This window comes from Bos javanicus, chromosome 7, assembly GCF_032452875.1.
Source record: "Bos javanicus breed banteng chromosome 7, ARS-OSU_banteng_1.0, whole genome shotgun sequence".
NCBI classification, from domain to species: domain Eukaryota; kingdom Metazoa; phylum Chordata; class Mammalia; order Artiodactyla; family Bovidae; genus Bos; species Bos javanicus.
In genome coordinates this window covers 17,296,213-17,316,535 of record NC_083874.1, presented here as the reverse complement: position 1 = coordinate 17,316,535, position 20,323 = coordinate 17,296,213, and the positions used below count along the sequence as shown (strand labels likewise).

The following is a 20,323-nucleotide window of genomic DNA, read 5'->3' as shown; positions in this document are numbered from 1 at the left end:
GAATACTGGAGTAGGTTGCCATGCACTCCTCTATGAGATCTTCCCAAACCAGGGACTGAACCCAGGTCTCCTGCATTGGCAGGTAGATTCTTTACCGTCTGAGCCACTGGGAAGCCCACATATAAATATGTGTAAAGATTTATTGTAAGGAATTGGCTCGCCTGATTCTGGCAGGATCTGCAGACCAGAGAAAATTTGGAGAACTGAGCAAAGGTGAACGTGGCTAGTGGGACCAGGTCGAAGATGAGCCAGGAAGGCTGACACAGGTCACACAGGACTGACGGTGTTGCTACTCTGGTTTGGGATGGATTTGAGTTATGAGAAGTAGAGCTAGAGGAAAGTAATAGGAAACTCAGTGTTGAGAGATCACAAGTGGTAATACACCGGAAATCTGCACAGAGAAGTTTTGCCTCTGCAGATGAAAGAGGAAGCTGGAAATGAGAAGAAAGATAGAATCTGAGGCATTGTGCAGGGAAGGGAAATAAACAAGGCATGTTGTAGGTGACAAAGAGTCTGGCTCTCAAGACCTTAGTAACGAAAAGCCATAATTTTCATAGTTTTTAAAATCAATTAAATTTTAAATTGGCGTCTAATGACTTTACAATGGTGGTTTCTGCTGTACAGTGAAGTGAATCAGCTTCACATATATCCCCTCCCTCTTGGGGCCCCCTCTCCACATCCCACCCAACTAGGACACCGCAGAGCACTGAGCTCAGCTCCCTGTGCTAGGCAGCAGTTTCCCACTGGCTATCTATTTTACACATGATAGCATACCTATGTCAATGCTACCGTCTCAGTTTGTCCCGCCCTCTCGTTCCTCTGCTGTGCCCATAAGTCTGTTTTCTATGTCTGCATCTCTATTCCTGCCCTGCAAATAGGTTCATCATCACCATTTTTCTAGATTCCATACACATGCTTTAGTATATGATATTGTTTTTCTCTTTCTGACTTACTTCACTCTGTAAAACAGGCTCTAGTTTCATCCACTTTACTACAACAGACTCAAATTTGTTCCTTTTTACGGCTGAGTTATATTCCATTGTATAAATGTACCACAACTTCTTTATCCATTCATCTGTCAATGGGGCATCCAGGTTGCTTCCATGTCCTGGCTATTGTAAATAGTGCTGCAATGAACATTGGGATACATGTGTCTTTTTGAATTATGGTTTTCTCAGGGTCTATGCTCAGTAGTGGGATTACTGGGTCATATGGTCGTTTTATTCCTGGTTTCTTCAGGCTATACTACAAAGCTACAGTCATCAAGATAGTATGGTACTGGCACAAAGACAGAAATATAGATCAGTGGAACTAAATAGAAAGCCCAGAGATATATCTGTGCATCTATGGATACCTTATCTTTGACAAAGGAGGCAAAAATATACAATGGGGAAAATACAATTTCCTTCACAAGTGGTGCTGGGAAAACTGGTCAACCATCTGTAAAAGAATGAAACTAGAACACTTTCTAACACCATACACAAAAATAAACTCAAAATGGATTAAAGATATAAATGTAAGACCAGAAACTTTAAAACTCCTAGAGGAAAAGATAGGCAAAACATTCTCTGACATAGATCACAGCAGGATCCTCTATGACCCACCTCCCAGAGTCATGGAAATAAAAGCAAAAATAAACAAATGGGACCTAATTAAACTTAAAAGCTTTTGCACAATGAAGGAAACTATAAGCAAGGTGAAAAGACAGCCTTTAGAATGGGATAAAATAATAGCAAATGAAGCAACTGACAAAGAATTAATGTCAAAAATGTACAAACAGCTCATGCAGCTCAATACCAGAAAAATAAACGACCCAATCAAAAAATGGGCCAAAGAACTAAACAGACAGTTCTCCAAAGAAGACATACAGATGGCTAACAAACACATGAAAAGATGCTCAACATCACTCATTATCAGAGAAATGCAAATCAAAACTACAATGAGGTACCATTTCACACCAGTCAGAATGGGTGCGATCCTAAAGTCTATAAGCAATAAATGCTGGAGAGGGTGTGGAGAAAAGGGAACCCTCTAACACTGTTGGTGGGAATGCAAACTAGTACAGCCACTATGGAGAACAGTGTGGAGACTTCTTAAAAAACTGGAAATGTAACTGCCATACAACCCACCAATCCCACTGCTGGGCGTACACACTGAGGAAACCAGAATTGAAAGAGACTCGTGTACCCCAATGTTCATTACAGCACTGTTTACAATAGCTGGGACATGGAAGCAACCTAGATGTCCATTGGCAGATTAATGGATAAGGAAGTTGTGGTACATATACACAATAGAATATTTCTCAGCCATTAAAAAGAATGCATTTGAATCAGTTCTAATGAGGTGGATGAAACTGGAACCTATTGTACAGAGTGAAGTAAGTCAGAAAGAAAAACACCAATACAGTATATTAACATATATATATGGAATTTAGAAAGATGGTAACAATGACTCTATATGTGAGACAGCAAAAGAGACATATAAAGAACAGACTTTTGGACTCTGTGGGAGAAGGTGAGGGTGAGATGACTTGAAAGAATAGCATTGAAACATGTATATTACCATATGTGAAATAGATGACTACTCCAAGTTCGATGCATGAAACGGGGCACTCAAAGTCAGTGCACTGGGACAACCCAGAGGGATGGGATGAGGAAGGAGGTGGGAGGGGGGTTCGGGATGGGGGACACATGTACATCTGTAGCCGATTCATATCAATGTATGGCAAAAACCACCACAATATTGTAAAGTAATTAGCCTCCAATTAAAATAGATATATTAATTAAAAAAAAATCTCTGAACTGTTCTGTGTGTGTGTGTTTGTGTTAGTCACTCAGTCGTGTCTGACTCTTTGTGACCCCATGGACTGTAGCCTGCCAGTCACCTCTGTCCACGGGATTCTCCAGGCAAGAATACTGGAGTGGGTAGCCATTCCCCTCTCCAGGAGATTTTTCCAAGCCAGGGATCAACCTTCCTCCTCTCCCTTGCTGCTCCACTCGGGGCTCTAACCCAAATTCCTTCTTCTCCGTTGCCTAGATGGGAATGGGTGTACAGATACCACCATGTGTCCAGCGTATGCAACCTGCACCAACACTTCAAGAAGTTACTACTGCTCTTGCAAAAGAGGCTTTCTGTCCAGCAATGGATTGAAGACATTTAAGGGCCCAGGAGTGGAATGCAAAGGTGAGTTCATGTCCCATCAAACCCTCCTCTCCTCCCCAGCATTTGGTAGTAAAATCAGATAGAAGCTGGCTGGGCAGCAGATGTAGGTAGGTATCCCCAAGCATTGTTTTCTTTCTTCTTTCCTCTGCCTCTCCTTCCTCCTTCCTTCCCCCATCTCTCTCTTTCTTTCTTAATTTCTTTCTATTATAAAAATAATTCCTGGTCATTAAACACTAATGATTTTAGAGATAAGTGTTAGAATAAAAAAAGAGGAACTTCTGGTGGTCCAGCTAAGACACCATGCTCCCAATGCAGGGGGACTGGGGTTCTATCCCTGGTCAGGGAACTAGATCCCACATGCTGCAACTAAATATCCTGCATGCTGCCAACTAAGACCTGGCAAAAAAATTCTCATAAAAACAGAAAGAAAATTATGCTGTATGTCAATATACAGAAATAAACACTGATTTTCTTCCTGTCACCTCTTCATGCAAGTAATTTCTAATATGTATTGAGTACCAGGCCCTGGGTGAAGGTCTTTATGTGCATTTTCACATAGTATAGGCACTGTGATGATCTCCTTTGTACAGATGAGAAGACTGAGGTGTGGGGGGCTAAAATGACTTGTTTAGGGTCATTGAACAATTGAACTGGAATCCAAATCCAGTTCTTTTTGAGTTTAATGGCAGTCTCTCAACCACTTACCTATTTGTCACACTCCAGATGTGAGACATTGGGGAAATGTATTTAATCTCTCTAAGCTTCAATCTTTCCATCTGTAAAATGGGTGTATAAGAGTACCTACCTTAAAGGATATTTGAGAAGATTAAATGCAGTAATGTATGCAGTGTGCTAGGCACATGTACAGTCCCAAGAGCTACTGTTAATATAAATAATAGAAATTAAAATAATTTCTAGAATGAGCTAAATTTTTGGTCTATATTCCTTATATTTAGACCCAAACTCTCCTCTTGACAGTAAAGATCTGACCATGCCTCTGACATAATTTGCAAGGGTCTGCAATCTATTTCTGTAAGGGGCCAGATAGTAAGTATTTTGGAGACTGCAGTTTGTATGATCTTTCTCTTAAGTACTCAGTACTCCAGTTGTAGTACAAAAGCAGCCATCAGTGATACATAAATGAATGAGTGGAGGTGTGTTTTAATAAAACTGTATTTATACAAACAGGTGACAGTTCAGATTTGATTCATGGGCTATAGTATATTGAGCTCTGAACAAGATTTCCATTTAATAATTTATTTCCATTATTATAGTTCCCAGAGAGCTCCAAACATCCTTTTCTTAAAAAAATTAGTTATTATTAAAATATAGTTGATTTACAATATTATGTTAGTTTCAGGCATTATATATATTCTTTTCCACTATGGTTTACTATAGGATATTGAATATCCTATAGTAAACCATAACCCTAACCCTAACCCTGTGTTATTCAGTAGGACCTTGTTTATCCATCCTATATATAATAATTTGCATCTACTAATCCCAAACTGCCAATCTACCCACCCCCACCTTTGGCAACCACAAGTCTGTTCTGTATATCTGTGAGTCTATTTCTGTTTTGTAAATAAATTCATTTGTGTCATATTTTAGATTCCACATATGTCATATGGTATTTGTACTTTTCTGTCTGACTTACTTCACATGGTATAATCTCTAGGTTCATCCATGTTGCTATGAATGGTATCATTTATTCTTTTTTATGGCCGAGTAATATTCCATTGTATATATGTACCACACTTTCTTTATCCATTCCTTTGTCAATGAAAATTTAGGTTACTTCCATGTCTTGGCTATTGTAAATACTGCTGCTATGAATATTGGGGTATATGTATCCTTTTGATTTATAGTTTTGTCCTGGTATATGCCCAGGAGTGGAATTGCTGGATCATAAGCAATTCTGTTCTTAGTTTTTTGAAGAACTGCCATACTGTTCTCCATAGTGGCTGCACCGATTTACGTTCCCACCAACAGTGTGTAAGTGTCCCCTTTCTCCACACTCTCTCCAGCATTTATTATTTGTAGAATTTTTAATGACGGGCATTCTGACCAGTGTGAGGTGGTACCTCATTGTAATTTTGGTTTTCATGTCTCAGATAATTAGCAATGCTGAGTATTTTTTCATGTGTCTATTGGCCATCTGCACAAACATTTTTTAAAAAATCTTTGGGCTACAGTTTATGGGTTATTCAGTAAACATAGCAGCCTTTTGGGCTCTTGTTTTTAGATAAAGGATAGAAGCAACATTTCTCATCTAGAAAATGGTGGATACTACATAAGAACCTTATCTACTCTGTCTTTGACCTGTGGTACCTAATACATTGTGAATATTTTATAGTTTCTTGTCAAATGAAGGAATGTGCTACCTTATTCCTTATGCCAGCTCTAAACTTACTCACCCTGCAGTTGATGGACAATTAGGTGGTTCTAATGTTTCATTACTTAAGGCTGGAATGAACATTACTATTTGCATGACAAGTGCATAAAAAGTGTTTATTTAGGGTGATTTGGCAGAGCAGGGGTGAAGGAAATTAGGGGAGGACCACCCCTTAGATGGTAAAGAATCTGCCTGCAATGTAGGAGACTTGAGTTCAATCCCTGGGTCAGGAAGATCCCCTGGAGAAGAGAACAGCTACCCATTCCAGTAGAAATGCCTGGAGAATTCCATGGACAGAGGAGTCTGGCAGGCTCCAGAGGGTCACAAAGAGTCGGACATGTCTGAGTGACTTTCACTTTCCTTTTTTTTTCTTTTCACCCCATGGTACCATGACTGCACAATTCTATTGGCACTTCAATGAGTAAATTTGTATAATGGGTTTGCAAAATGTTCTGGTTATCTATTTCTGGGTAGCAGCAAACTTCGTGCATTAAAACACCAATGATCATTTATTTTGCTCCTGAATGAATCTTCTACTTGGGCTGAGTTCACTGACAATGGCTTGACTTTGTTCCACACAGTGTCAGTTGAAGTAGCTCAACTGGGAGCTAGAGGATTCATTTTGAAGGAGGCTCACTCACAAGGCTGGCAAGCTGGTGATAGCTGTTGGCTGGTTGCTCTGCAGGGCTGTGAGCTGGAGGTCTTAGCTCTTCTCCATGAGAGCTGTTTTTTTCATGGCTTATTGAGTATGGCATGAGTCAAGCATGAGCATCTCATGCTTGAGCATCTCACAGTATGGCAATTGAGTCAAGCATGAGCATCTCAAGAGAAGGTGTGGAAGTGTGCAATATTTTGATGACTTATCATGGTAATTTTAATGACTTAGTGTCACCACCACCATAGTCACAAGTATGCTCAGATTTAAGTAGAGGAGATATAGACCCCACTGCTTGATAGAAGGAGTACCAAAAAAGGGCATTAAATTAAGGGTATATGAAATAGAAGGCATTGTTTCAACCATCTTTGGAAAATACAAACTGTATTTGAAGAAGATTTGTAACTCTGACTCTTTTTCTCTCCAGATATAGATGAATGCTCTCAAAGTCCCACACCATGTGGCCCTAACTCAATCTGCAGAAATCTGCCTGGGAGATATAGGTGCAGCTGTATGACTGGTTTCTCTTCTCCCACTGGAAATAACTGGATCCCAGGAAAGCAAGGTCATTTCACCTGTAGAGGTAAGGGGCTCAGACTCTCAGGCATGGGTCTTTGGTGGACAGCTCCTATTGTTAGGAATGTGTGTTCTAACTTTAGACAACTAATGTTTTGTCTGCTCACTCTCCTCCACTGCTCTTCAGACATTAATGAATGCCTTTCCCATGGGGTCTGCCCAGAGCATTCTGAGTGCACCAACTCTTTGGGAAGCTACTGTTGCAGCTGCCAAGTGGGATTCACCTTAAAAAATGCCATCTGTGCAAGTATAGAGAGTCTGATCTTCTTTTTTACCTTCTCAATTAATGGAGAACTTTATTTGATGATCCTATGAAGTAAAGGTTATGGTCCTCATTTTAGGAATGATCCAACTGAGGCTCAGAGAGGTAAAGTCAGTTGTCCAGAGAGACACAGTTATTAAGTAGAAGAACATGGGTTTGAATTCCCATTGAGTATCTACTGGTCTTCTTTGATGGCTCAGTTGGTAAAGAATTTGCCTGCAATGCGGGAGACTTGGGTTTGATCCCTGGGTTGGGAAGATACCTTGGAGAAGGGAAAGGCTACCCACTCCAGTATTCTGGCCTGGAGAATTCCATGGACAGTCTATGGGGTCACAAAGAGTCAGGCATGACTGAGCAACTTTCGCTTCACTCTTCACTCTTGAGTGTCTACTATGAGTTAAGCAGTGAATCAGGCAGTACTTGAGAGGAACAGGGAACTCTATCATTAACATGATTCACATCTTTCCACTCCTGAGGGGAGATATTAACAACATCTGGAGACATTTTGGGTTGTCCAAACTGGTGGTGGTGATGGGGTGGTTGGTGTTACTGTCATATGGTGGGTAGAGAACAGAGATCCTGCTAAACATCCTCCAATGCACAGAGCAGCCTCACTACAACCAATAATAATCTGGTCCTAAATGTCAGTAGTCCTGGGGAAAGCTCAGAACCAAACATCAAAACTTTTTCCTAAAAGATATTTAAATGAAGACCTGAGAGTTCTTTTTTTTTTTTTTTTAATACTTTTTGGCTGCTCCACATGGCATGTAGGGTCATAGTTTCCACACCAGGGACTGAACCCACGCATCTTGCATTGGAAGTGCTGAGTCTTAACAACTGGATCAGCATGGAAGTCCCACCTGAGAATTATTCTTGATCCTCCTTTCCCTTTCATATTAAATCTGTCATCATGTCACTGGGCAATCTATCTGCTAAATATGTCTTAAATCTCTCCACTTTTCTCTCTCCTTGGTTTATGTACCATCATTAGTACTGTAGCCACCTCACTAGTCTCTCCATTTTTCTAGTGTTACTCCATCAAATTTATCCTCCACACTGCAGCCAGAATATTCTCATGAAGAGATAAGGGCTCCATCTTCCCGAGTCTGCTGCAGCACTATTATATATTTAAAGGGAGGGTGACTCCATCAAGCAAGGCATGGAGTGGCCAAGCCCTTATCATATCCTCTTTGCTTGGAGTTGGAGATATTTACAGTCATCTATGACTTTTCCAATCTATTTGTAGCAGTTAGCTATTGCTGAGTAACAAAATCACCCTGAGAGTTAGTGACTAAAACAACAACCATTTATTTAGCTCTCTGCATTCCATGTGTTGGCAGTTTAGATTGGGCTCTGCTGGTCAGTTCTTTCGGTTTCCACTGGGCTGGTCTCCATGTGTTTCTGGGCAGTTGCATGTCAGCTTTGCTGATCTTGGCTGGGCTGTCTCACATACCTGGAGCTCATCTGGGGTGATCCATCTCTCTTCCATCTTGTCTTTTTTTTATTATCCTGGAGTTTGTTCATATGGCAGAGGTAACGGGCCCAGTGTAGGAGTAGAAGCACATAGATTTCTCCAGATCTAAGTTTTGAAGTAACACCATGTTGCTTGCTCTGTATTGATTGATTCAATGCAAGTCATAGAGCCAGCTAGAGTCAAGGGCTGGGAACCAAACCCCACATCTTAAAGAGCATAGTAGCAAGGTCACACTGTGTAGCACAAACCTCATCCCAAAGTGTGGACACAGGGAAGATTAAAGGATGACAACCATTTCTGCGATCACTGATCATTATCATTTGAAACTATTTGTCACTCTTTTGTGTGCATACAGTTGGCCCGATGTATTCTCATGGCCATGCCTAACATCAAGGGAGGTTAGGGAGAAGGGGAAAGTCTGGATATTGGGGCATGTCAGGTGGAGACAATCTCGTGTTTGTAGTGTCCCATCTTTGCTGCTTCTCCTTCTTTGACATGGGTTTTGATTTCTACTCACCAGATGTGGACGAATGTGCCAATCCCAGAAGTTGCCCAGAGCATTCCACTTGCCACAACAGTCCTGGAAGTTACTCTTGTGTCTGCAACCCTGGTTTTCAATCCAGAAGTGGAAGGAAAAGTTTCCAGGGGCTAAAAGAGATGTGTGAAGGTATTTGAAGGGGTCTTCTGGGGAATCAAGTCCAATGTGTTTGAAAAGACAGAAGTGGTGGGGAGAAGTTGAGGTGGGTCTTAGCTGAGTTCAAAGCCCTCATATGCAAAGCTGAAGCCAATAGCAATGGATTCATTCATGCATGCATTCAACAAACACTTCTTGAGCACCTACTATATGCCAAGCATTATTCTAGGGATGGAAGATACTGTGATAACACAGAAAAAAGCATTTATTCTACTGGAACTTCTTATCATGGTGAGAGAATCAGACAACAAACAAAACACCATCATGTATTTGGGCTGAGTTTGCTGATGACGGCTTGACATTCTTCCATGCAGTGACAGTTGTGTTGGCTCAGCTGCGGGCTAGAGGATCCACTTTGAAAGGGGCTCACTTACATGGTGAAGGTGGTGCTGGCTGTTGGCTGGCAGCTCTGCTAGAGTTGGAAGCTGGAGGTCTGAGTTCTTCTCCTTGAGAGCTGCATTTTTTCATGGCTAGTTGAGCTTCCTCACAGTATGGCAGCTGAGTCAAGCATGGGCATCTCAAGAGAACCAGGTGGAAGTGTGTGATAGTGTGATGACTTAGCATGGTCTTTTTATGAGCTGGTGTCTCCACCACCACAGTCACACGCATGCTGTGATTCAAGGGGAGGAAATATAAACCTCATTGCTTGATGGAAGGAGTATCAAAGAAAGGACATTGAATTAAGGGCATTAGGAATGAAAGACATTGTTTCTAGTATCTTTGGGAAATGCAAACTATTTCACAAGATGAAGACAATTTGTAACTCTGTCTCTGGAAATAATCGGATCCCTGGAAAGCCAGGTCATTTCCTCTGTACAGGTAATGTGCTCAGGCTCTCAGGCATGGGTTTTTTGTGGGCAGGTCTGATTGTGTTGGGTGCATAAGTTTCTTGGGGGTTTCCCAGGTGCTAAAGAACCTGCCTACAAATGCAGGAGACACAGGCTTGATCCCTGGGTCAGGAAGATCCCCTTGAGGAGGGCATGGCAACCCACTCCAGTATTCTTGCCTGGAGAATCTCATGGACAGAGTAGCCTGGTGGGCTACAGCCCATAGGGTCACAAAGATTCAGACATGACTGAAGTGACTTAGCACTCATGCGCACATATGTGTTCTTACCTTAGACACCTAATTTTTACCTGCTCACTCTGCTCCACTGCTCCTCAGATGTTAATGAATGTCTTTCCAGTGGGGTCTTCCCAGAGCATTCTGAGTGCACCAACTGTTAAGCTGCCATTGCAGCTACCAAGTTGAATTCAGCTCTAACATCCTCAGTCAGGGAATGTGTAGAGAAGCTGATCTTCTTTACCTATTCAATTAATTAAGAACTTCATTTGATGATGCTATGAGGTAGAGATTATGATTTTCTCCCTGATTTTGAATGGAGATATTTGAAGTCATCTCTGATGCTTCTTGGAGAAGGCAATGGCACCTCACTCCAGTATTCTTGCCTGGCAAATCCCATGGATGGAGGAGCATGGTGGGCCGCAGTCCATGGGGTCGCCAAGAGTCAGACATGACTGAGCGACTTCACTTTCCCTTTTCACTTTCATGCATTGGAGAAGGAAATGGCAACCCACTCCAGTGTTCTTGCCTGGAGAATCCCAAGGACTGGGGAGCCTGGTGGGCTGCCGTTTATGGATTCGCCAGAGTCGGACATGAGTGGAGTGACTTAGCAGCAGCTGATGCTTCTGGTCTATTTGTAGCAGCTAGCTATTGCGGAGTAATAAATCATCCCATAGGTTAGTGACTAAAACAAACACCATTTATTTGTCTCCTGACCATGTGTTGGCACTTTGAGTTGGGCTCTGCTGGTCAGGTCTTTAAGTCTCCACTGGGCTTGTTCCTGTGTTTGTGGTCAGTTGTGTGTCAGCTTTGCTGATCTTGGCTGGGCTGTCTCACATATCTGGGACTCATCTGGGATGACCCATCTCTCTTCCACTTTGTCTTTTTTTGATATTAGCTTGGGGTTTGTTCATATGGTAGAGGCAAGGGGCCCAGTGTATAAGCAGAAACAAATAGGCTTCTTGGGGTCTAAGTTTGGAACTGGCACCACTTTCCTTCAGCTGTACTTCTTGGTTGAAAGCAAGTCACAGAACCAGATAGAGTGAAGAGCTGGTGAACCAAACCCCACATCTTAAAGAGAAGAGTGACAAGGTCACATTGTGTGGCACAAAGCTCATCCCAAGGTGTGGACACAGGGAGGAGTAAAGGATGACAGCCATTTCTGCAATCAATGATCATTATGGCTTGAAACTATTTTCCACCCTTTTGTGTGCATACAGTTGGCCAGAATTTATTCTCGCGTCATGGCTAACTGCAAGGGAAGTTTTGGAGAAGGGGAAAATCTGGGTATTTGGGAGCATCAGGTGGCGAACAGGTGGAGTGAGTCTCCTGTTTCAGTCCCCTGTCCTTTCTTCTTCCTCTGCCTTGAACTGGGTTTTCATTTCTACTCACCAGATGTGGATGAATGTGCCAATCCCAGAAGTTGCCCAGAGCATTCGACTTGCCACAACAGTCTTGGAAGCTACTCTTGTGCCTGCAACCCAGGATATAACTCCAGAAGTGGAAAGAAGACTTTCCAGGGACCAGGGGAGACATGTCAAGGTTGGTGCAGGTGTCTTCTGTGGAATCAACTCCAATCTGTTTAGAAAGACAGCAGTGCTGGAGGAAGAGTTAGAAGTTGAGGTAGGTCTCAGCTGAGTTCAAAGTCCTGTCTGCAGAACTGAAGCCAATTCATCCATTCATGGGTTCATTCAACAAGCACTTCTTGAGCACCTGCTATATAGAAAAGCACTATTCGAGGGATGGAGGATACTGCAGGGAGTCACACAGGCAAAACATTTGTTCTCCTGAAACTTTTTGTTGAGGGTGGGGAGAAACAGATGAGAAGCAACATACGTGCATGCATCTGGTATTAGGGCTGACTTTGGTGAGGATGACTTGACCTTGTTCCACAAAGTGCCAGTTGAGCTTGTTCAACTGGGGGCTAGAAGATCCACTTTAAAGGGGGCTCACTCAGAAGGTGAAGCTGGTGCTGAATGAAGCTGTGGGCTGGAGGTCTTAATTCTTCTCCACATGAGCTTTATCATGTTTTATCATGGCTCTTTGAGCTTCCTCAGAGTATGGTGCCTGAGTCAAGCATGAGAATTCCAAAAGAACAAGGTGAAAGTGTGTGATGTTTTTATGACTTAGCACAATACTCTTCTGGTCTCCACTGGGCTTGTTCCTGTGTGTGGTCAGCTGTGTGTCAGCTTTGCCAATCATGGCTGGGCTGTCTCACACATCTGGGACTCATCTGGGATGATCCTTCTCTCTTTCCCTTTGTCTTTTTCTTATTAGCCTGAGGTTTGTTCAAATGGCAGAGGCCAGGGACCCAATGTATGAGCAGAAGCAAATAGGTTTCTGAGGTCTAAGTTTGGAAGTGGCACCACATTGCTTCTGGCATTTCAATTGGACAGTGCAAGTCATAGAGCCAGCTAGAGTCAAGGACTGGTGAACCAAACTCCACATCTTAAAGAAGGGAGTGGCAAGGTCACATTGTGTAGCACAAACCTCATCCCAAAGTGGGGACACAGAGAGGAGTAAAGGATGACAACCACTTCTGCAATCTATAATCATTACAGTTTGAAACGAATACCCGGCTTTTGCTTGCATACAATTGGCCAGAATTTATTCTCCTATCATGCCTAATTGCAAGGGAACTTAGAAAGAAAGAGAAAGTCTGGATATTGTTGGGGGCGGGGGTACATCTTGTGGAGAACAGGTGGAATGAATCTCCTGTTTGCAGTGTTCTGTTCTCACTGCTTCTTCTACCTTGACCCGGGCTTTCATTTCTACTCACCAGATGTGGATGAATGTGCCAATCCCAGAAGTTGCCCAGACCATTCGACTTGCCACAACAGTCTTGGAAACTACTCTTGTGTCTGCAACCCGGGTTTTCAGTCGAGAAGTGGAAGGAAAAGTTTCCAGGGGCCAGGAGAGATGTGTCAAGGTATGTGCAGGGGTCTTCTGGGGAATCAAGTCCAATGTGTTTGAAAAGACAGAAGTGGTGGGGAGAAGTTGAGGTGGGTCTTAGCTGAGTTCAAAGCCCTATTATGCAAAGCTGAAGCCAATAGCAATTGGTTCATTCACACATTCCTTCAACAAACACTTCTTGAGCACCTACTATATGCCAAGCATTATTCTAGGGATGGAGGATACTGTGATAACACAGAAAAAAGCATTTATTCTACTGGAACTTCTTATCATGGTGAGAGAATCAGACAACAAGCAAAACACCATCATGTATTTGGGCTGAGTTTGCTGATGACGGCTCGACATTCCTCCATGCAGTGACAGTTGTGTTGGCTCAGCTGCGGGCTAGAGGGTCCACTTTGAAAGGGGCTCCCTCACAAGGTGAAGGTGGTGCTGGCTGTTGGCTGGCAGCTCTGCTAGAGTTGGAAGCTGGAGGTCTACGTTCTTCTCCATGAGAGCTGCTTTTCTCATGGCTAGTTGAGCTTCCTCAGAGTATGGCAGCTGAGTCAAGCATGGGCATCTCAAGAGAACCAGGTGGAAGTGTGTGATACTGTGATGATATTCATGGTCTTTTTATGAGCTGGTGTCTCCACCACCACAGTCACACGCATGCTGTGATTCAAGGGGAGGAAATATAAACCTCATTGCTTGATGGAAGGAGTATCAAAGAAAGGACATTGAATTAAGGGCATTAGGAATGAAAGACATTGTTTCAACTATCTTTGGAAAATGCAAACTATTTCATAAGATTAAGAAAATTTGTAACTCTGTCTCTGGAAATAATTGGATCCCTGGAAAGCCAGGTCATTTCCTCTGTACAGGTAATGTGCTCAGGCTCTCAGGCATGGGTTTTTTGTGGACAGGTCCGATTGTGTTGGGTGCATAAGTTCCGTGGGGGTTTCCCAGGTGCTAAAGAACCTGCTTACAAATGCAGGAGACACAGGCTTGATCCCTGGGTCAGGAAGATCCCCTTGAGGAGGGCATGGCAACCCACTCCAGTATTCTTGCCTGGAGAATCTCATGGACAGAGTAGCCTGGTGGGCCACAGCCCATAGGGTCACAAAGATTCAGACATGACTGAAGTGACTTAGCACACATGTGCACATATGTGTTCTTACCTTAGACACCTAATCTTTATCTGCTCACTCTTCTCCACTGCTCCTCAGAGGTTAATGAATGCCTTTCTAGTGGGGTCTTCCCAGAGCATTCTGAGTGCACCAACTGTCAAGCTACCATTACAGCTGCCAAGTTGAATTCAGTTCTAACATCCTCAGTCAGGGAATGTGTAGAGAAGCTGATCTTCTTTACCTATTCAATTAATTAAGAACTTCATTTGATGATGCTACGATGTAGAGATTATTACATTTTACCTGATTTTGAATGGAGATATTTGAAGTCATCTCTGATGTTTTTGGTCTATTTGTAGCAGTTAGCTATTGCAGAGTAATAAATCATCCCATAGGTTAGTGGCTAAAACAAACACCACTTTTTTATCTCTTGACCATGTTCTGGCACTTTGAGTTGGGCTCTGCTGGTCAGGTCTTTAAGTCTCCACTGGGCTTGTTGCTGTGTTTGTGGTCAGCTGTGTGTCAGCTTTGCTGATCTTGGCTGGGCTGTCTCACATATCTGGGACTCATCTGGGATGACCCATCTCTCTTCTACTTTGTCTTTTTTGTTATTAGCCTGAGGTTGGTTCATATGGTAGAGGGAAGGGGCCCAATGCATAAGCAGAAACAAATAGGCTTCTTGAAGTCTAAGTTTGGAACAGGCACCACTTTCCTTCAGCTGTACTTCTTGGTTGAAAGCAAGTCACAGAACCAGATAGAGTGAAGAGCTGGTGAACCAAACCCCACATCTTAAAGGGAAGAGTGGCAAGGTTGCATTGTGTAGCACCAACCTCATCCCAAGGTGTGGACACAGGGAGGAGTAAAGGATGATTCCTTTACTCATAGTAAAGCCATTCCTGCAATCAATGATCATTATGCTTGAAACTATTTGTGTGTGCATACAGTTGGCCAGAATTATTCTCACGTCATGCCTAACTGCAAGGGAAGTTTTGGAGAAGGGGAAAATCTGGGTATTTGGGAGCATCAGGTGGTGAACAGGTAGAGTGAATCTCCTGTTTCAGTCCCCTGTCCTTGCTTCTTCCTCTGCCTTGATCTGAGTTTTCATTTCTACTCACCAGATGTGGATGAATGTGCCAATCCCAGAAGTTGCCCAGAGCATTCAACTTGCCACAACAGTGTTGGAAGCTACTCTTGTGCCTGCAACTCAGGATATATATCCAGAAGTGGAAAGAAGACTTTCCAGGGACCAGGGGAGACATGTCAAGGTAGGTGCAGGGGTCTTCTGGGAAATCAAGTCCATCTGTTTGGAAAGACAGCAGTTCTGGAGGAAGAGTTATAAGTTGAGGTAGGTCTTAGCTGAGTTCAAAGTCTTGTCTGCAGAACTGAAGCCAATTCATCGATTCATGGGTTCATTCAACAAACACTTCTTGAGCACCTGCTATATAGAAAAGCACTATTCGAGGGATGGAGGATATTGCAGTGAGTAACACAGGCAAAAATATTTGTTCTCCTGAAACTTCTTGTTGAGGGTGGGGAGAAACAGATGAGAAGCAACATACGTGCATGCATCTGCTCTTTGGGTGGACTTTGGTGAGGATGACTTGACTTTGTTCCACAAAGTGCCAGTTGAGCTGGTTCAACTGGGGGCTAGAAGATCCACTTTAAAGGGGGCTCACTCACAAGGTGAAGCCGGTGCTGAATGAAGCTGTGGGCTGGAGGTCTTAGTTCTTCTCCACGTGAACTGTTTTATCATGGCTCTTTCAGCTTCCTCAGAGTATGGTGCCTGAGTCAAGCATGAGAATTCCAAAAGAACAAGGTGAAAGTGTGTGATGTTTTTGTGACTTAGCACAATACTTTTATGACCTAGTGTCACCACTGCATAGTCACAAACATGCTCAGATTCAAGAGGAGGAAATATAGACCCTGCTCGATGGAAGACATACCCAAGAAGAGACACTGAATGAAGGGCATATGGAATAGAAGACATTGTTTCAACAATCTTTGGAAGATCCCAGCTTTATTTGAAGAAAATGTGTAACTTGGACTCTCTTTCTCTCCAGATATAGACGAATGTTCTCAAAAGCCCCCACCTTGTGGTCCTAACTCAAGGTGCAGAAACCTGCCAGGGAGGTATGAGTGCAGCTGTTTGACTGGTTTCTCCTCTCCCACGGGAAATAACTGGATCTCTGGAAAGCCAGGTCATTTCACCTGTACAGGTAATGAGCTCAGATTCTCAGGCTTGGGTCTTTTGTAGACTACTCCTATTGAGTTGAGTACATAGTGTGCTAAGCTTGGACACCTAATCTTTGGTCTGCTCACTCTCTTCCACTCCTCCTCAGACATTAATGAATGCCTCTCCCATGGGGTCTGCCCTGAGCATTCTGAGTGCACCAACTCTTTGGGAAGCTACCGTTGCAGCTGCAAAGTTGGATTCACCTCTGGAAACTCCACCTGTGAAGGTACAGAGAACCTGATTTCTTTTAGCTACTCAATTAATTAAGAACTTTATTTGATGATCCTATGAGCTAGAGATTTTGATCTCCATTTTAGGAATGATCCAAATAAGGCCCATAAAAGTAAAGTGACTAGGTCAAGGATACACAGCTAGTATGTGGAAAAACATGGCTTTGAACTCTTGTTCAGGGTGTACTATGAGTTAAGCAGTGGGTCAAGCAGTATTTGAGAGTACTGGAGGACTCAGTCCCTAGCCTGATTTGTGCCCTGCTGGGGCCGGGGGTGATACTGACAATGTCTGGAGACACTTTTGTCCAAACTGGTGGTGGCGGTGGGTTGGTTTGTGTAACTGGCAACTGGTGGGTAGAGACCAGAGATCCTGCTAAACATCCTCCAATGCACAGAATAACCTTCCCGCAAGCAAGAATGATTGATCCCAAATGTAAATAGTACTGAGATAGAGACACTCCTTCCCAGGGAGATCTCAGACCCAAATGTTAGAACTTTTCCCTAAAAGGTATTTGAATGAAGACCTGAGAGTTATTCTTTTTTTAATTTTATTTTATTTTTAAACTTTACATAATTGTATTAGTTTTGCCAAATATCAAAGTGAATCCACCACAGGTATACATGTGTTCCCCATCCTGAACCCTCCTCCCTCCTCCCTCCCCATACCCTCCTCTGGGTCGTCCCAGTGCACTAGCCCCAAGCATCCAGCATCGTGCATCGAACCTGAACTGGCGACTCATTTCATACATAATATTTACATGTTTCAGTGCCATTCTCCCAAATCTTCCCACCCTTTCCCTCTCCCACAGAGTCCATAAGACTGTTCTATACATCAGTGTCTGAGAGTTATTCTTGATCCTTGCCCCTTTTCCATATTAAGTGAGTCATCATGTCATTGGCCAATCTACCTGCTAAATGTGCCTTGAATCTCTCCAGTCTTTTCCATCCTTGGTTTGGGTTCCAACATGATTGCAGCAGTCTTCTCACTGTTTCTAATGTTGCTCCCTCAGATCTATCATTTACACTGCAGCCAGTATGTAACACTCTCACCAGGAGTTAAGGGCTCCATTTTCCTGAGTCTGCACAACACTATTATTTATTTATAGTGAGGATGCATCTTGGATACGTGATCTTGAAGTTAGAGATATTTGAAGTCATCTCTGACATTTATGATCTTTGAAGCAGTTGGCTATTGCTGAGTAACAAATCACCCCAAAAGTTAGTGGCTTAACAACCACAATTTTTAATATCTTGATTCCATGTGTTGGCACCTTAGGTTAGACTCCGCTGCTCAGTTCTCCTGGTCGCCACTGGGCTTGTTCATGGGTTTGTGGTTAGCTGTGTGTCAGCTTTGCTAATCTTGGCTGGCTGTCTCACATATCTGGGACTCATCTGGGATGATCCTTCTCTCTTTTCCTTTGTCTTTTTCTTATTAACCTAAGGTTTGTCCAAATGGCAGAGGCAAGGGGCACAATATATGAGCAGAAGCAAATAGGTTTCTAGAGGTCTAAGTTTGAAAGTGGCCCCACATTGCTTCTGGCATTTCAATTGGACAGTGAAAGTCATAGAGCCAGCTAGAATCAAGGACTGGTGAACCAAACTCCACATCTTAAAGAAGGGAGTGTCAAAGTCACATTGTGTAGCACAAACCTCATCCCAAAGTGGGGACACAGGGAGGAGTAAAGGATGACAACCATCTCTGCAATCTATCATCATTACAGTTTCAAAAGAATGCCCGCCTTTTGCTTGCGTACAATCGGCCAGAATTTATTGTCATGTCATGCCTAATTGCAAGGGAACTTAGAAAGCATGAGAAAGTCTGGATATTGCAGGGTGTGTGTGTGGGGGGGACATCTGGTGGAGAACAGGCAGAATGAATCTCCTGTTTGCAGTGTTCTGTTCTCACTGCTTCTTCTACCTTGACCCGGGATTTCATTTCTACTCACCAGATGTGGATGAATGTGCCAATCCCAGAAGTTGCCCAGAGCATTCCACTTGTCACAACAGTCTTGGAAGCTACTCTTGTGTCTGCAACCCAGGTTTTCAATCCAGAAGTGGAAAGAAAAGTTTCCAGGGGCCAGGAGAGATGTGTCAAGGTATGTGCAGGGGTCTTCTGGGGAATCAAGTCCAATGTGTTTGAAAAGACAGAAGTGGTGGGGAGAAGTTGAGGTGGGTCTTAGCTGAGTTCAAAGCCCTCATATGCAAAGCTGAAGCCAATAGCAATGGATTCATTCATGCATGCATTCAACAAACACTTCTTGAGCACCTACTATATGCCAAGCGTTATTCTAGGGATGGAGGATACTGTGATAACACAGAAAAAAGCATTTATTCTACTGGAACTTCTTATCATGGTGAGAGAATCAGACAACAAACAAAACACCATCATGTATTTGGGCTGAGTTTGCTGATGACGGCTCGACATTCCTCCATGCAGTGACAGTTGTGTTGGCTCAACTGCGGGCTAGAGGGTCCACTTTGAAAGGGGCTCCCTCACAAGGTGAAGGTGGTGCTGGCTGTTGGCTGGCAGCTCTGCTAGAGTTGGAAGCTGGAGGTCTACGTTTTTCTCCATGAGAGCTGCTTTTTTCATGGCTAGTTGAGCTTCCTCAGAGTATGGCAGCTGAGTCAAGCATGGGCATCTCAAGAGAACCAGGTGGAAGTGTGTGATACTGTGATGACTTAGCATGGTCTTTTTATGAGCTGGTGTCTCCACCACCACAGTCACACGCATGCTGTGATTCAAGGGGAGGAAATATAAACCTCATTGCTTGATGGAAGGAGTATCAAAGAAAGGACATTGAATTAAGGGCATTAGGAATGAAAGACATTGTTTCTAGTATCTTTGGGAAATGCAAACTATTTCACAAGATGAAGACAATTTGTAACTCTGTCTCTGGAAATAATCGGATCCCTGGAAAGCCAGGTCATTTCCCCTGTACAGGTAATGTGCTCAGGCTCTCAGGCATGGGTTTTTTGTGGACAGGTCCGATTGTGTTGGGTGCATAAGTTTCTTGGGGGTTTCCCAGGTGCTAAAGAACCTGCCTACAAATGCAGGAGACACAGGCTTGATCCCTGGGTCAGGAAGATCCCCTTGAGGAGGGCATGGCAACCCACTCCAGTATTCTTGCCTGGAGAATCTCATGGACAGAGTAGCCTGGTGCGCTACAGCCCATAGGGTCACAAAGATTCAGACATGACTGAAGTGTCTTAGCACACATGTGCACATATGTGTTCTTACCTTAGACACCTAATCTTTATCTGCTCACTCTTCTCCACTGCTCCTCAGAGGTTAATGAATGCCTTTCCAGTGGGGTCTTCCTAGAGCATTCTGAGTGCACCAACTGTTAAGCTACCATTACAGCTGCCAAGTTGAATTCAGTTCTAACATCCTCAGTCAGGGAATGTGTAGAGAAGCTGATCTTCTTTACCTATTCAATTAATTAAGAACTTCATTTGATGATGCTACGATGTAGAGATTATTACATTTTACCTGATTTTGAATGGAGATATTTGAAGTCATCTCTGATGTTTTTGGTCTATTTGTAGCAGTTAGCTATTGCA

General features: G+C 43.2%; 1 protein-coding gene across 10 annotated transcripts in view; it reads left to right on the top strand.

The window, feature by feature from the left end:
• ADGRE1 (adhesion G protein-coupled receptor E1) overlaps positions 1 to 20,323 on the top strand; it is a 72,386-nt gene that overhangs the window by 9,132 nt on the left and 42,931 nt on the right. For 7 of the 10 annotated variants that reach the window (XM_061422416.1, XM_061422415.1, XM_061422413.1 and 4 more), the window contains 9 exons: positions 3,037 to 3,183; positions 6,640 to 6,795; positions 9,045 to 9,191; positions 11,676 to 11,822; positions 13,063 to 13,209; positions 15,418 to 15,564; positions 16,360 to 16,515; positions 16,639 to 16,758; positions 18,712 to 18,858. In XM_061422416.1, coding sequence (XP_061278400.1) covers positions 3,037 to 3,183; positions 6,640 to 6,795; positions 9,045 to 9,191; positions 11,676 to 11,822; positions 13,063 to 13,209; positions 15,418 to 15,564; positions 16,360 to 16,515; positions 16,639 to 16,758; positions 18,712 to 18,858 — 1,314 coding nt within the window. The remainder of the gene's footprint in view (positions 1 to 3,036; positions 3,184 to 6,639; positions 6,796 to 9,044; positions 9,192 to 11,675; positions 11,823 to 13,062; positions 13,210 to 15,417; positions 15,565 to 16,359; positions 16,516 to 16,638; positions 16,759 to 18,711; positions 18,859 to 20,323) is intronic. The other 3 variants (XM_061422410.1, XM_061422412.1, XM_061422414.1) reach the window with 3 other exon arrangements.